General features: G+C 36.2%; 3 protein-coding genes across 9 annotated transcripts in view; 1 reads left to right on the top strand and 2 right to left on the bottom strand.

Moving 5' to 3' along the window:
* LOC146450074 (uncharacterized) overlaps window positions 1-14,445 on the bottom strand; it is a 74,279-nt gene that overhangs the window by 34,419 nt on the left and 25,415 nt on the right. For 6 of the 7 annotated variants that reach the window (XM_085100741.1, XM_085100740.1, XM_085100742.1 and 3 more), the window contains 2 exons: window positions 14,284-14,359; window positions 13,067-13,169 (listed from right to left, as the gene is read on the bottom strand). In XM_085100741.1, the coding sequence (XP_084956867.1) occupies window positions 13,067-13,169; window positions 14,284-14,359 (179 nt within the window). Of the gene's footprint in view, window positions 1-12,947; window positions 12,981-13,066; window positions 13,170-14,283; window positions 14,360-14,445 lie in introns of those variants that run through there. The other variant, XM_085100746.1, reaches the window with a different exon arrangement.
* Window positions 2,782-7,889, top strand: LOC146450076 (uncharacterized). The gene is made up of 9 exons (XM_085100805.1): window positions 2,782-4,443; window positions 4,702-4,834; window positions 4,923-5,086; window positions 5,356-5,435; window positions 5,546-5,721; window positions 6,180-6,478; window positions 6,661-6,735; window positions 7,016-7,166; window positions 7,493-7,889. Exons 1-9 carry the CDS (start codon window positions 3,343-3,345, stop codon window positions 7,879-7,881), a joined length of 2,568 nt encoding a protein of 855 aa, XP_084956931.1. The 5' UTR covers window positions 2,782-3,342; the 3' UTR covers window positions 7,882-7,889.
* On the bottom strand, window positions 8,336-9,973 carry LOC146450075 (uncharacterized). The gene is made up of 3 exons (XM_085100806.1): window positions 9,746-9,973; window positions 9,424-9,512; window positions 8,336-8,784 (listed from the first exon to the last, which is right to left on the bottom strand). Exons 1-3 carry the CDS (start codon window positions 9,896-9,898, stop codon window positions 8,352-8,354), a joined length of 675 nt encoding a protein of 224 aa, XP_084956932.1. The 5' UTR covers window positions 9,899-9,973; the 3' UTR covers window positions 8,336-8,351.

Genomic DNA, 14,445 nt, shown 5'->3' with positions numbered 1-14,445 from the left:
TCAATTTCACGTCGAATGGAAACTTCCGAGATAATAAAATAAATTTAAAAGAAAAAACTAGGAGATCTATATTTGCAACACGCCGTTTCCTCAACTTCTCAAAATTACCAATTGATGTTGTGAACAAAATATTTGATTCTTTATTCCTCCCTATCCTCATGTATGGTTCAGAAGTTTGGGGAGTCTATGACAAAAACGACTATAACACATGGGAAAAAGATATAATCGAACGAACTCATGTTTATTTCTGTAAACTTTTTTTAGGAGTCAATAAACAATGCCCAAATGTAGCATGTAGAAATGAACTTGGAAGATTATCATTAAAAGCAAAAATTGACATAAATATTATTAAATTTTGGTTACACCTGGAAAGTCTACCAGAAGATAACATTGCCAAACAATGCCTTTACCTATCTAAAGAAATGACCGACAAAAACCAACTGAGCATTATGCAAAGAGTCAACTCTCTGTGTAATCTTTCCAATTTAAACATTTCAAATTTAAACATTCACAACTTCACTGAACGTATTCGACTAAATGTTAATAAAACTTCAACTAATCATCAACTTAATTTACTAAACCTAAATAAAAAACTTAAATTCTACTCTATCTTTAAACAAGATTGCCACAAAACTGACTCCTTGGATTCGATAAAAAATGTACGTCACAAAAAACAAATCAATACATTTCGTCTTGGAAATCACAATCTGCGAATTGAAACTGGCCGGCACAACAAGACACCTGAAAATTTGAGAACCTGCTATCTCTGTAATTCCAATCAAATTGAAGACGAATCGCATTTTCTATTCTCTTGCGAACATTATCATGATACACGTAAGAAATATTTTGATGAAATAAATGACAAATATCGAAATTTTAATGATCTTGACAATATCTCAAAAATCATGTTTCTTTTTAATAACGTTGATCCTTTTGTTTGTAGAACCATTGCTGCTTATATTTATGATTCAATGCTGAATCGACAATCAATGCTAGCTTAATTATTAGACATAATTATTTAACGTAGTCCAGACTTATTACATAAGTAATACCATGTATATATATGGGAATACTGAATAAATTGTTGTTGTTGTTGTGTATTCAGTGGACCGCTTGTCGTTCAAAGACAATTTGTCAGTTCAGTGTGATAACGTTCGTGTAAAAACATACATTTAACCGGACGCTTTTTCCGGTTTAAAAGGAAATTACTGTATCACCCACATACAAAATTATAAAACATTTTCTACCTATTATGGATCTATTGAACATTTTTTGAATGGTAATGAATTTATCTTCCTTGTTCATGAACACTTCCGGAAATATATTGAAAAGAAATGATATTGAAAAATGCGCGCTTGTCTGTGTGAAGCTGAATAACTTACAAATGTGATAGATGTATAACAAAATTCCCGGCGTCTGAAAGATGAACATTTTTACGCCAGATGTATTTTCAACACGATAAACTAAACATACGGGAACCAACGATATCGTCGCAATTTACTCTTCCTCGTGAAAAATAAACATTCTGTAAGATTCTTAATATTACAAACACGACAACAATTTATTGCGGTTAATTCTGTGATAAAGATATGTTTATTTAAGAATTCTTTTTGGCGTCAACGTCCTTGCTTATCGCCAACGTGAAAGCGAACGAACCCCAAAAAACTACAGTTTGCGCAGCAAAATCACACGCGTTCTCAGTTCACAATCAAAGACAGACAATTTGAAACAAACAATTTGAAAAGAACGGCTGCGTATAGGAGGCGACATGTATAATGCATGGAATAAATGTGATGGAATATTTTAAGCCTGGTGAATAAATGACGTATTATTCAGTAAGTGACACAGGCATACTCGGAAAAAAATCCGAGTGCTCCTGTCAGGAGTCAAGCCTAAGACCTTCCGATCACTGTTCAGAATTCGGTTTTGATGTTTTGGTGATTAATCATACGTAAAGAGAAAACTTCGAATTTAATTATCGTTGTGACGATTGCACCTTTTCTTTCTTTTTTTTTTTTTTAATTACCATCCTGTATTTACAGTAACTAAAATTGTTCATCTATATATACTCATTAGTATGCTCTATATAAAGAATACTAATTAGGCTTTTACACAACGGAAAAGAAAAGAACTAATTAGTATTTTCTATGCAGAGCATACTATTTAGTACATATTTTACCCCACAATTCCCCTGTGCTTCAAAGTCCGTGCCTATTTACATAATTTTCAGACAGTTTATGAAATATAGACCATACAAATACTGGTCGCTGATTGGCTGAGTGGGTGTGATCATGTTATAATTATTAATTGAACTGTTATCATTTAATACCAAATTCAATAATAAATATAAAAATAAAATATAAATAACAATTTAATACCAAATTTTCTCTTACGGATGGGTCAGCTTGTGTCGCAGAATCTTTCATGAACACCGCACTTGCCGGTTCACAAACTGAAGAGGACTGTAAATTCTTTCCTTTTCCGAAGATTTATTTAGCATGGCCGAAAATTTTGGACATTTGAGCCCGCATGGCAGTAGCGGCTTTTCCCAATCGATAATAAAAATGGCGTACGGAATTACAAAGCATTATATGAGACGCGATTGACTTACGGAAAATACAAGAACAACTAATATTATTTTTCAGTTTGCCAAAATCAAGAACCATTCAGTGATATTTCAGCTCTATTTTAGTTAAAAAACCTACAGCGAAAATGAATTCCATACCTTTCACTCGGAACGATATCGTTTTGCAACTTCAGATCCAGTCAAAAGCCTTGGAAAATCCTGCAGATCACCGTCAAAACAATCAAAGGTTCCACATTGTACAGGAAATAACAAAAAATCTAAAGACGCTACACAATTTGCCAAAATCGATTCATAAAATACAGTTAAAGCCCTATCTGGATAATAAAATTCCGATCTTAAGCTTATAAATTTACCTTTCACTTCAGCTGTTAAAAACCCTACACAATGAAATAAGTCCCGAAAAGGAAAGCCGACATGTCACGCAGTTCCTGTTCCGTTCCACTGCAAAAAAGGCGAAGAATTTCTCGACTTTCTGCCTTATTCTCACTCGAATACCCTGCATGTTTGGTATCAAAATTTTCAGTGAGAAGCAGGCTCTTTAGGCCTGCAGTTTTTTTGGACCGCAGTTTAAAGTTAAGCCCGCAATCGCTTTGTATAGCAGTATCAAGCCTCCGCGCAAGAGCATCCCGCGGGAAATTCGCGCGAGAATTTAATTTCTTACTCAGTTGCTTATTCTGGCAGTTCATGTTTTCGATTCGCTGTTTTATATTTAAAAGAGTCGTAGAAACGGTTTCTTTAGAAACCACATATTCTCAATGTCTGAGGCACTGAGTTATTACGATCGGGAGCGGTATCTCAACTGTATCGGCCTCGATTCAAATCACAGTTTACAATATGTAGCAAAGCAGTGTGTCAACAGTGATCAGATTCTCCTAACAGTAAACGTAACTAACAAGTGTTTAAAGAGCTGGTACGAGTTCAAAGAGCAAAAAGCGTTCCCAGACGTTAAGTTTATTGACATTGCAAATGCATTGATTGGTGAAAGGTTTGGGATTTTGATAAGGAGAGACTGCGAAAGAATTGAAAATCACTTTAGGAGGCTCGCGTCCACAGTGAAGAGCCAGTTTGTTGGAATTTCCGGCAAAAAATATGAAACATTTGGAAGCAAGGTTAAAAAGATAGCCATACGTAAGGGGGAAGTGCGAAACATTGCTGAAGTCGAGGAGGAGTTGAAAGAACAGAAGAAACAAAACAAAATATTGCAAGAGAAAAATGAAGATTTGCTACTCGATTATGAAGATCTACAAGAGATAATTGATCAACTTTGGAAAGAAATAAATGAAGCCCGGGAATTACAACGTAAAGCAGAAGAGAGAGTAGAAGAGATGTATGATGATTTAAAACTGGTGAAGGAGGAGAATGCCCATTTGTCTCAGTATGTAGAAAAATTGGAGGAACTTGAGAAATTAGAAAACACAGGCAAGAAATTTACTGAGGTCCAAGAAAAACAACAGCAGAGGAAGCTAAGAGAGTTAAAAACTAAGGCTGAAAGAGCTCTATGGTTCGCAGAGACTTTTGGCCTTAGGTTAAGTTCTATGGAATTTCTAGATGACAATGGTAAGACTCACAACATCAATTACCATGAACAAGGACCTAAATCCTTCAAGGAGTTGCCCAAAGAAGACCAAGACAAAATTAAAGAGATTGTTTACTTAACAGACAAATTTTGCATAGGGGAAGCAGCTTATCATGAACTCACATTAGCATGTGGAGGGGAAAGTCTACCTAGGTCTTACCTGTTGAGACAGAGCAAGAACCAACTAAATGAGCTGATCCACATACGAAGAACCCCTGGTACAGCAGAAGGAGCTCAACTTGACTTTGAGAGTGAACTTCAGAACACAATAAGGAAACTGGTAAGTATTTCAGCTAAGTGTTCTGTAAACCAGTGCCAGTCATTTAACTGGTATGCCTGGTATGATAATAATAAATAACAATAATAATAATCATCATCATCATCATCATCATCATCATCACCATCATCATCATAATCATAATAATTTATCATAATGATAGAGTAATAATAATAATATTAAATGAGCACAATATTATAATAGCAATATTAATGATGTTATAATCATGTTAATAATAGTAATCATGATCATGATCTGCAGAAAATCCAAGATGAACCAGATGCAAAACTAAAAGTTAAGATCAGTGGAGATGGCGCAAGAATGTCCAGGCTTACAAACTTTGTCATTATGTCATACTCGGTTGTGGAGAATGAAGATGTTATGTCATCAAAAGGTAACATATCATGCAGTGAATGGGAATTTATTGTTCCCTGTGAAGTTTCTTTCATCTCTTTCATTAATTTAGTATTTTTCTTTATTAGGGAATAATACGGTTGCAGTAATAAAAGGTCAAGAGAGCTATGATCTTCTGAAGACCTCATGTAAAGATTTGTTTAATGCCATTAACAAGATTGTAAGGGAAGGCAAGGTAACAGTTGATGGAAAGGAAGTATCGATTGAAATGTTTCTGGGTGGAGACTACAAGGTAAAGTGTCTAATTGCATAAATTTATGTGTAAATAACAAATTAAGGTTGGACCATTTCAAAATTCCCTCCTGGGCCTGGTTGCTCGAAGCATGGTTAGCGCTAACCCAGGTTAAACACCATGACAACCTATAGGTTTTAATACCTCTTAACCAATGGTTAACGCTAACTATGCTTCAAGCAACTCAGCCCTGATGTGCTAAAATGGCAAAAAAAAAAAAACTGTGTTGATTTTGCTATGTCCTTTTTACACTTGTTTGTTTCTTTCAGTTTCTTCTACTGATACTAGGTATGAAGGGTGCAACCTCTGATTATTCATGCCTTTGGTGTACAATTCACAAGAGAGACAGGTATTTTTATTAAAATATCCTACTCATTCTAGCAGTTTGCCTGTATGAATTGTTCGGTAATGAAATATACTCAATTTTTTTTATTTGTCTTGTGTGTACTCAAAATATAGGCATGACATGTCCAAAGCCAGAGATTATTACTGGCAAGAATCTCTTGTGAGAACTCTTCAAACCATAAAGGACTCTGCGAACAGCAAGAAATTGTCTTGTGCCCACCAGCCCTTGCTTGAAATTCCATTACAAAATGTTATACTTGATGAGCTTCACTTGATGCTGAGAGTAACAGGTACATGTAGTCTGTTTTGTCAAACTCTTTTGGTTTATTTTGTTTTTACGCAGCATAATTAATAATAATAATAATAATAATAATAATAATAATAATAATAATAATAATAATAATAATACATGCTTTGTTTATAGTGGAAATGCACTCAGCTACCCCAATCTAGTTTACATGCATTCCACTCAGAAATATTGGGAAACAAATAATAATCAAAGCAGCTGGCTATTTACAAGTGTGGCCGAGGCTGGACTTGAATTCGGGACCTCCAGATTTCAAGTCCAGTGCCCTTACCACTGGGCCACACCGCCTCCTAAAATAACATACATAACTGACATTGTTTGAAATGTTAGGGGAATAGAAGGGAAAACTTTGCTTTCTTAATGAGGCAAAACATAACTCCTGTAAACTACAGCTGTACCTGGAGAAGTTACTAATGATTTACATTATAATTGTATCTACAGATGTTTTAACTAACAACTTAATTGAAGAAGCGCTCGCCCGGGACATAAAGGAAAATGTTGACAAACCCCCTAGCCAAAGAACAAGCAAACACTTGGATTCACTCAAAGCTGCTATTAACAGTTGTGGTGTGTCCTTCAATGTATGGGAGAAGAAAAATGCTGACGGGAAAGGCAGTGGTTGCTATGACTTCACAAGCTTGATGGGTTCTGACAAGAAGATACTTTTAAAAGAATTGCCACCAAAGTTGCCCAACATTTTAAAGCCAGAAACCAGAGATGTTGTGACAAAAATCTGGATGGTAACATTATCTTAGTTTGACAATTATCTTGGATAATGAAATTATTTTAAATAGGTTTTCAAGCCTAGTATAACTTAAAATTAGATCTTTTAACCTCAGGTTGTAATATACCTTTGATCATTATTACATGTTAAATTGAACAATCAAGTAAAATGTTAATTGCAAAATATTACTCTGCATAGGACTTTGATGAGCTCTACAAAATGTTTGATGAAAAAAACCCGCCTGATGATTACGCTGAAGACTACTTTCAAAAGGTAAACAAACTGTTCAAATGGAAATGGAATTAACACATAATAAGTTCTAATCAAACTGAAATGGGTAAGGGGGTAGTACTATGGAAACTACTATAATTTTATATTTCAGTTTAAAATCAGCAAACTGTTGTAATCCAGCATAATGGTAATTTCATCTGAAGAGTGCTTCACTGATCTTATAGTATGAAACTACATATCTGAATCATTTGCATACATGTTCATTCCCATAATTTTTTTCTTATTATGACTTGTTTTATCCATAATTTTTTTCTGTTGTCAGGCAAAGGCATGGGTGTCCCTCTTTACATCTCTTGGAGGAATAAGCCCTGGTTACACCATGGCAAAGGTCACTCCATACATGCATGCAATGGTGTACCATGTGCCAAGATTCCTAGCAGAACTTCAAAGCATCAAGAAATTTACAGGGCAGGGTAAGACCGGTTTATGTACAGAAATAATACAGATAAAATGTGTATCTGATATTTTAAGCCATTTTCCAAAAAACTTTTAATATCATTTCTTCTTCCTAGAGCAAAGGGTAACTTTTTCAATAACCCTTAATTTTTTTTTGTTAATGTTATTGTTATTGCAATGGACAAAATGATATTTAGAAAATCATTCCATGTTCTATTGTTAGTTTAGATCACTTCTTGTAATATAATCAGGTAGGTTAACATCAATTCTTTGTTACACAACAAGATTTAACTTATATTAAATTATCAAAAGTTCCTTAATAACATTTAAAATCTCTAAACAGGGGTGGAGAAAAATAATGATGATTGTAGAAGAATACATCTTCAAAAGTCCAACAAGTGGGACGCCGCAAGAGATGTTCTTTTGGTTAGTAAGAGACTTGAGCTGCTAAGTGATTGTGAACGAACACCAAGAGCATACAAGAAAAGAAATGCAGACTACTGGGAATCCGAGATCAAGGAAAAACGTGCCTGTCGAAGAGCAGCTATGAAAAATTCATCCAATCCAGCTGATCCGAATAATAGTAATGAGTACGATGTGGCTAACATGACCCCTGAAAATATCAAAGCTAAACTTACAGAGATGGGAATTAGAACACGCCTAAGAAATGTAAAAAAATTGCAGGAACTGCTTGAAAATGCTTTACAGTCAGCCTCTCAAACTCAACAATAATTCATGACCATCTAGCTTTAAGAAACTTGCAATTATTGAATTTTGGGTTTACCAAGGTGAAACAACCTGTAAAGATTTTCTTTGTTTGTATATGTTATTTTCCAACGTTCTATTGTGTAGAATTATTTAATTCAATGGTTTGAGAAGCTAAGGAACATTAAACAGATGCATTCAAATGATCTCCTTCCAGGTATTTACATTACATGGTCTTTTAGCAATGATAATGCACAGTTTCTCAACTGGTAACACTCAACCAGATGATCATAATTTACTTACTCATTTTTTTTGTTCGTATTCAGATTAGCCCATCTTACCTTGTTCTTAAGCTAAAAAATCAAAAGAATATTTTACCTTGAACAAGGCAAGAGGGGCTTACTTGAATGCAAACAAAAGAATATTAAAATGGCAGCCATTTTAGAATAAGGTAATACTACATGTAAATGTAGATCACTAAGCAAAACTAAGTATTTTCATTGGTCTAAGTTATGTAAGTTACAGGCTCTTTTCACAATAGTCACAGAAATTTTCTCAGTCGGAAATTGGGAGGCCTTGACAAGCCTACCTGCTCGTCTAATGTGGTGAGCAGGGGACCATGTCAAAACAGGTTTTATCTTAACTGGAAAATCTACTGCCTTCCCTTCACCATGTTCATCCAAGTAGTACCACCAGTGCTCAGGTAGTGCTGAAAATCTCACAAAATCATCCTTTGAATACAAAACATGTCCTCGATGTTGGGAAGGTGTTCCTTTCCCACGTGTAAGGTATCTCCACACATCTAAATTCATGTAGACATAAAAGGGAGAAACCGAAGAACTCTTCAGGGCAGACAAAATTCCGGTTGCAAAGTAGAAAGCTGCCTCTTGAAGCCTGTCCTCTCTTGGTTTTGGTGGTCGCTCATAGCCCCTATTAAAAATAAGATTAAAATACATCTTTGTAAATAAACCAAGTACTTCAAAAAATTAGCCATCGCGTATAATACTATATTATTATGAGCTGTTTCTGAGGCCTTTTCCAACATCATGCTACTGCCGTGCCGAACTTAAATCAATTTGACCCAGCAGTGGCATGGCAGTTTCAAATGTCGAATTTAATTCAGTCGTCATGACAAATTCTAAAATATAAAAATATAGAAAACGTCAAAATGAACCCAAAATACATTAAACTAATTAATGAATTTAGTTCAGCATGGCAATAGCATGCTGTTTAAAACCAGTCGCGCTACTACCGTGCGGCAGGACAGGGCCTACCATGCCACTGCTGTGCTAAATAGTCGTGCCAAATTTAATTCAGCCTGCCACACTAAATCAAACATCATGCTACCACGGTTTAAGTCAAAATATTAAATTCTTGAATTTAGCTAGGCACAGGAGTAGCGGGAAATTTGTAACAGGCCTAAGCGTTTTCATCTTCAAAAAACATTTTTATTTATTTATTTTCGCTATAAAGAAAAGCTTCTTAACTAGAGGGAATAAAACTACTTAAAAAGTACAATTATAATAAACTTATCAATAATTAAACAAACGACAAACTACAAAATCTTACCTAATTAATGTCGCAGGCAAGTTTTCCGATGGTTCCCATGAACAGTCTTGAAGCGGCCATCCTTCCCATTTTATTAAGTATTCATGGTCCTGGTATGCATGGAATATTGTCATTATTGACATTTCAGGGCCCCAAAATTTCACGAGCCGAACGAAAGGCTTCGTTAGTACGCATATGAAACACAATTAAGCAGATCAATAAAATTTATTTGAACATACAAAACAAATTCTAGTCGACAGATAATGCTTGGATGCACAAAATAATCCCCGGTAAGTTTACAACTCAGAAGTCAGAAGTAAACCAAAAATTATGAAAATCTTACATATTTTGCTTTTCGGCGCTCAATGATTCTCTCCACATCGTAAATCTTCCTCCCTTTGACTTTTTTAGCGGATGTGTCGAACAAAACAACGGACGAAAGAGCATTCAACTGCTTATAATCGACTTTGGGAACTGCACGCTTATTGGCAGCCATATTGTTTCATTCTTTGCTCTTCAAGAGAAAGCCGCGTTCCGATGTGCGGGCTCAAATGTCCGCGATTTCTGGCCATGCATTAACAATCTGACAATCTCTGATCCAATCTACAATATTCGCGATGCACAGTTCCGTTCACAATTCGTTCTTAATCGTTCTGATCTTACATTACAATTGTACTAAGATTTACTAGGTTCTTTTTGCGCAACAAGTACTTTTACTGCAATCGCGAGCACAGTATAATCTCAAGCCTATACCATTGTAATGCTACTAAATTTAATCTCAATTACACAATTACCCGCGTTTCTCTTCCTTATTTAGCTTAATACTACGCGTGCAGTTACATCATTGTCATGCAGTGTATTAACTGCGGACTTTGCCGGAGTACAATTGTGCAATCTGCTTTGCTTCACTAATTTTTATAGTATTGCCCGCGTTACTATTTTGTGACATTGTTCATCAAATTTCCAAGTTAATATTCTACGTCAAGCACATCAGTGCTTCTTTCCCGACACTCTCCCCCCACCCCCCCCCCCCCCCTTGACTCGACGAGTCAAGCATATGTTTCGATTTCCACCTAGCATCTAAAGCAGCAGATCTGCTAGGGTTACGTCTAAGAGGTGTAGTACGACCCCGTTCAAATCTACGGTTCCCAGTTTGACCAATTTGGCCGTTCCCTTGTATGGCACATTTTACTTCTAAGGGGTACAACTTTTGAACTGGTCTGGAAATACGCATCGGTCTACCCTTGAAAATGACTCTTACTTTTGCTCCCCTAACAACGTTATCCGTGCCCTTGATAAGACTCTCAACTACTGCAATTTTCCACTCTTCTCTTTTTGCCTTCCTCAAACACAGTTACTACGTCTCCTGTCTGAATCTGCCTGTCTCTCCGATCTACCTTCGGGCGGTGAAACTCCTTTAGATTCATCAGGTACTCGTTTCTCTATCTCTTCCAAAAATGCGCTAACTTCACTGTCAAATATCTAAACCTCTCCTACATGCTGTATTTGACTGTTGTTTGCGAGTTTATTTACAGTAAGAGGCAAAATGATTTACGTTCGGTCGAACGCAGTGAATTAGAACGTAAAGGCCTTTTTTCTTTGCCGCATTCAAATCGATCGATAAACTGTTTACTTCTGTACAGATGAGCAAAACTAAATGACATTGGAAGTTTGAAACAACCACAAGCCGCTTTAATGATGTAGCCAAATAATATCGCACAGATTTCCATCGATAGTACACTGACTGCGGAATTCCAGTATTCATAACTTGGCCATTTGAGCGAAACAGTGTTATGAGGTAATAAAAAATCAATCAATTTAGAAATTAAACAACAAGTTATTAACAGTAGCTTCTTTTCTCGTCCCTTTGTACTGATAACCTCGCGAAACTTGACGTGTTTTCGGTCTGATGACCACGACTCATAACAGTGATTAATATTTCCTATTTTAAGGTACACACAAAACCGCAAAAACTTATCCACAATTAATCGACAAGTAAAGCCTGAGTTGCTTGGCGGCCGTCAAAAGTTGAAAGACAATACATTCTTGAAAGGGTAAATCATGAATTGTGACGGATTTGATTGATATCAAAGTAATCTCAAAAATATGCTTGAACTAACGGTACCAGTTTACACATGCAGATGAGGATCATAAAGTACTGAGGTTTAGAAACTAATACAACTAAGATAAAGTTATATATGCATCAGGATTAAACTGAACAAATACATCTTCTTAACGATCGCGTTGTTAATTGAACTGTGACAGGTCAAACATGACCGTACATGGCAATAAAGTGACAGCGCTTCAACAATATTCCGAAATTTCAAAAACATCGTCTCTGGAATTTGTCTAATAGTAAATTAAATTCCTTCTTCTAAAGGAAAATACGCCATTTTTGCACTACATAACTTAAGGTCATAAAATAACTTTCCTCAAAGCTTACAAAAATCGTATGAGGATATTGCGGATCAGAGGGTAGTTATGTAATAGAACAAGACGTCGGCAGATTTTAATACTTCGCGTCTTACCGTGGACACTTCATACAAAGTTTTCGGTTAATTTTTTACCTGCGTTTCACCCAGTTTTTAGGAAACTTTCCAATGTTTATTCCATACTGATTGGCTATAACAAACGGAAGCTAGAAAAATAGTTCAAAACTGGGTTGCCAAAAAATTTCCCAAACCATTAAAGACGCCGGTTTCCGACAATAAGACTCTTAAAAATAACTGCCAAGAAAACCCACAAAACGTCTGCTGCAACGAAATTTAAGCCTTTAGTTCATGATAACGGTACAGGCGGTGATGACCCAACTGATCAGTGTTCAAAGTGAATATTGGAAACAGGTCAATAACGAGTTTAATTACATCCATGATAAGATGAGATACCTTATGGATAAACGATAAAAATCGTGTACGTGATCAGAAAAACTACCAACATTGACCTGCGAGACTTCAACAGGATTGAAACTCATTTCGAAGCATTCTTTCTCTCTGCTTGAGTGAGTATCTTGGCTAAACGCCTAAAATTTGCTTCTCAGCTGCCATAAAGCGCATCTTGAACATCTTATCGTTCTCAGTATTTTCGTTTTACCGAACAGCACCCATACCGTGTCTTTTGTACGCTACTGTTAATTTAACGTGACCAAATTTAACCATCAACTGACCATATGCCTGTTTCTAGCCCTTACTAAAACACGCAATTTTTTTCTGAGATTTCCTCCTAAGTATTGTATGCTGCAATCGTACTACTAGCCATAATAATAGAAATACATTCATTTAGCAAAGCCGGCTTAGTTAATTTGCTAGTAAAAATAAGAGGTTTTATTTGCGGACCATATTTGATCATATGAAAAAGTCAATTATCCTAAGGCTTCATTCTCTCTCACTACATTTTCGAATGTGTGAATCGTAGCTCTAACCCTAACTGCAGAATATTTATTAGTTAAAATAAGGTAATTCACATTTGCAATGTTAAATTCGTATCATAGGAACATCATGCGAGACGGCTGGTAAATACAGACGTGAAATTAGGAAACTATTACTTACCCATCTTCTATACGACATCCTAAAACCACAAAACCCAGCTACCTACGCGACTGAACGGGTTATAACCCAGGATACCCAACATAAGCGCCTTACAAGGTAACAGAGGAAGGGTTACATACTGGCTTTAATAACAATGCGTCCAGCTGCGGTCGATGCGAGCCCCTCTGGCTATGTACAAATGACATAAACTCACTGTCATTCTCGCGTTTCTGTCGCATTAACCTGCAAATCAAAAGATAAATCGATAAATCAAAGAACAAATTCTCCTATCTTGTCCCCATACTTTTCTTATAAAGTACCGAAGAGAAGGTATTAAAATATCAAGAAAATTTACCTTGGGTGATCATATCCTTAATTCTCATGACGTCAGAAGTTGAATTAGGATTGGTAATACACAAATACAAAAAGGAAATTTGATGCTGATCACTGTTAGAGCTAAAAGGGTTAATTATCAGCGTTTTACATGTCAGCCTCACCACCAAACAAGATGCCGTAAGGCTTCTTACAATTTCTGGCAGAATTGTGGTGATCAGAGTGATAAACATTTTCGAACAGCTGCAGTGAAACAAGGCTAAGCAAACTTCCTGGGAAACTCTTTTGGCACGTATAGGTTTATTGTACATTACGTCATGGCGGCCATGTTGGTAGTAAAGAACAATAAGATTTTCCTCCTGTAGTTAACTTCCATTTTTATGCAAACTATGTGAGCAAATTTTCTTTTGATTTGACACTAACATGGCGGCAATGCAATCAACCTATTCCACGTTATATGGAGGCACCTGGGGTGTTGAGACTTCCCTTGATTTTGCATATAGATATAATATGTATATGCAAAATCAAAGGAAGTCGTAACACCCCAGGTGCGTCCATCGATCAACACGCACAAGAGTGACGGAGATTTTTGGCAGCTTTACAGATTAACGAAGAAGTTTAATTTACAGCTAAAAATATGGAGGGTAGTTTTTTCTAAGTTACAGATGTTTGCTTCACCTTGGTTGACCTAGGCCTACCCATATGCATTTTACAATCATAAGATCTTCTTCCCCTCCCTGTACTACACAAACATAGAACTTCCTTATTGTACCCTGTACAGTCTACACCACCCCCTCTCGCTATAAACAGTCTCATCCCACCCCCTCCGTCCCTTCCTTTCAATTAATCGTGAAATAAACTTCGTACCGTGCTAGTGGCTATTTAAGAAATCTGTCCTTAGAACGGACCAAAAACTGTTAAAACCAATACCACATCTCTTATTTAATTCCATCTCCCCTCCCACCCCTCCCCATTCATGTTACACCAGGCTACATTTCAAGGCAAACAAGAACGTTGATCTTACGTTCTTGCAAACTTGAACGCCAAGTAGTAGTCACTGTAATGCTCCCAAAACAACGGATATTCGGCGTAAATTGCACCTGAAACGTAAAACAGATTGTTGTCAGCAACAATAAATCTTTTCGTGAGAGTGAGAGGCAAATGGTACAAAAATATACGTCCGCAA

The sequence above is a fragment of the Pavona decussata genome, unplaced genomic scaffold (assembly GCF_977016875.1).
Source record: "Pavona decussata unplaced genomic scaffold, jaPavDecu1.1 SCAFFOLD_510, whole genome shotgun sequence".
Classification (NCBI taxonomy): domain Eukaryota; kingdom Metazoa; phylum Cnidaria; class Anthozoa; order Scleractinia; family Agariciidae; genus Pavona; species Pavona decussata.
Note: the sequence above shows the minus strand (reverse complement) of the source record. Positions and strands in the feature narration are given on the sequence as shown.

Excerpts from the sequence above, each read along its gene's own strand:
- LOC146450076 (XM_085100805.1), top strand. The coding sequence starts at position 3,343 with ATGTCTGAGGCACTGAGTTATTACGATCGGGAGCGGTATCTCAACTGT. Across the intron at positions 4,835-4,922 it reads AGATGTTATGTCATCAAAAG|GGAATAATACGGTTGCAGTA; the intron begins GTAACATATCAT and ends TTTCTTTATTAG. Across the intron at positions 5,436-5,545 it reads ACAATTCACAAGAGAGACAG|GCATGACATGTCCAAAGCCA; the intron begins GTATTTTTATTA and ends CTCAAAATATAG.
- LOC146450075 (XM_085100806.1), bottom strand. The coding sequence starts at position 9,898 with ATGGCTGCCAATAAGCGTGCAGTTCCCAAAGTCGATTATAAGCAGTTG. Across the intron at positions 9,513-9,745 it reads AGCGCCGAAAAGCAAAATAT|GACCATGAATACTTAATAAA; the intron begins GTAAGATTTTCA and ends CATGCATACCAG. Across the intron at positions 8,785-9,423 it reads TTGCCTGCGACATTAATTAG|GGGCTATGAGCGACCACCAA; the intron begins GTAAGATTTTGT and ends TATTTTTAATAG.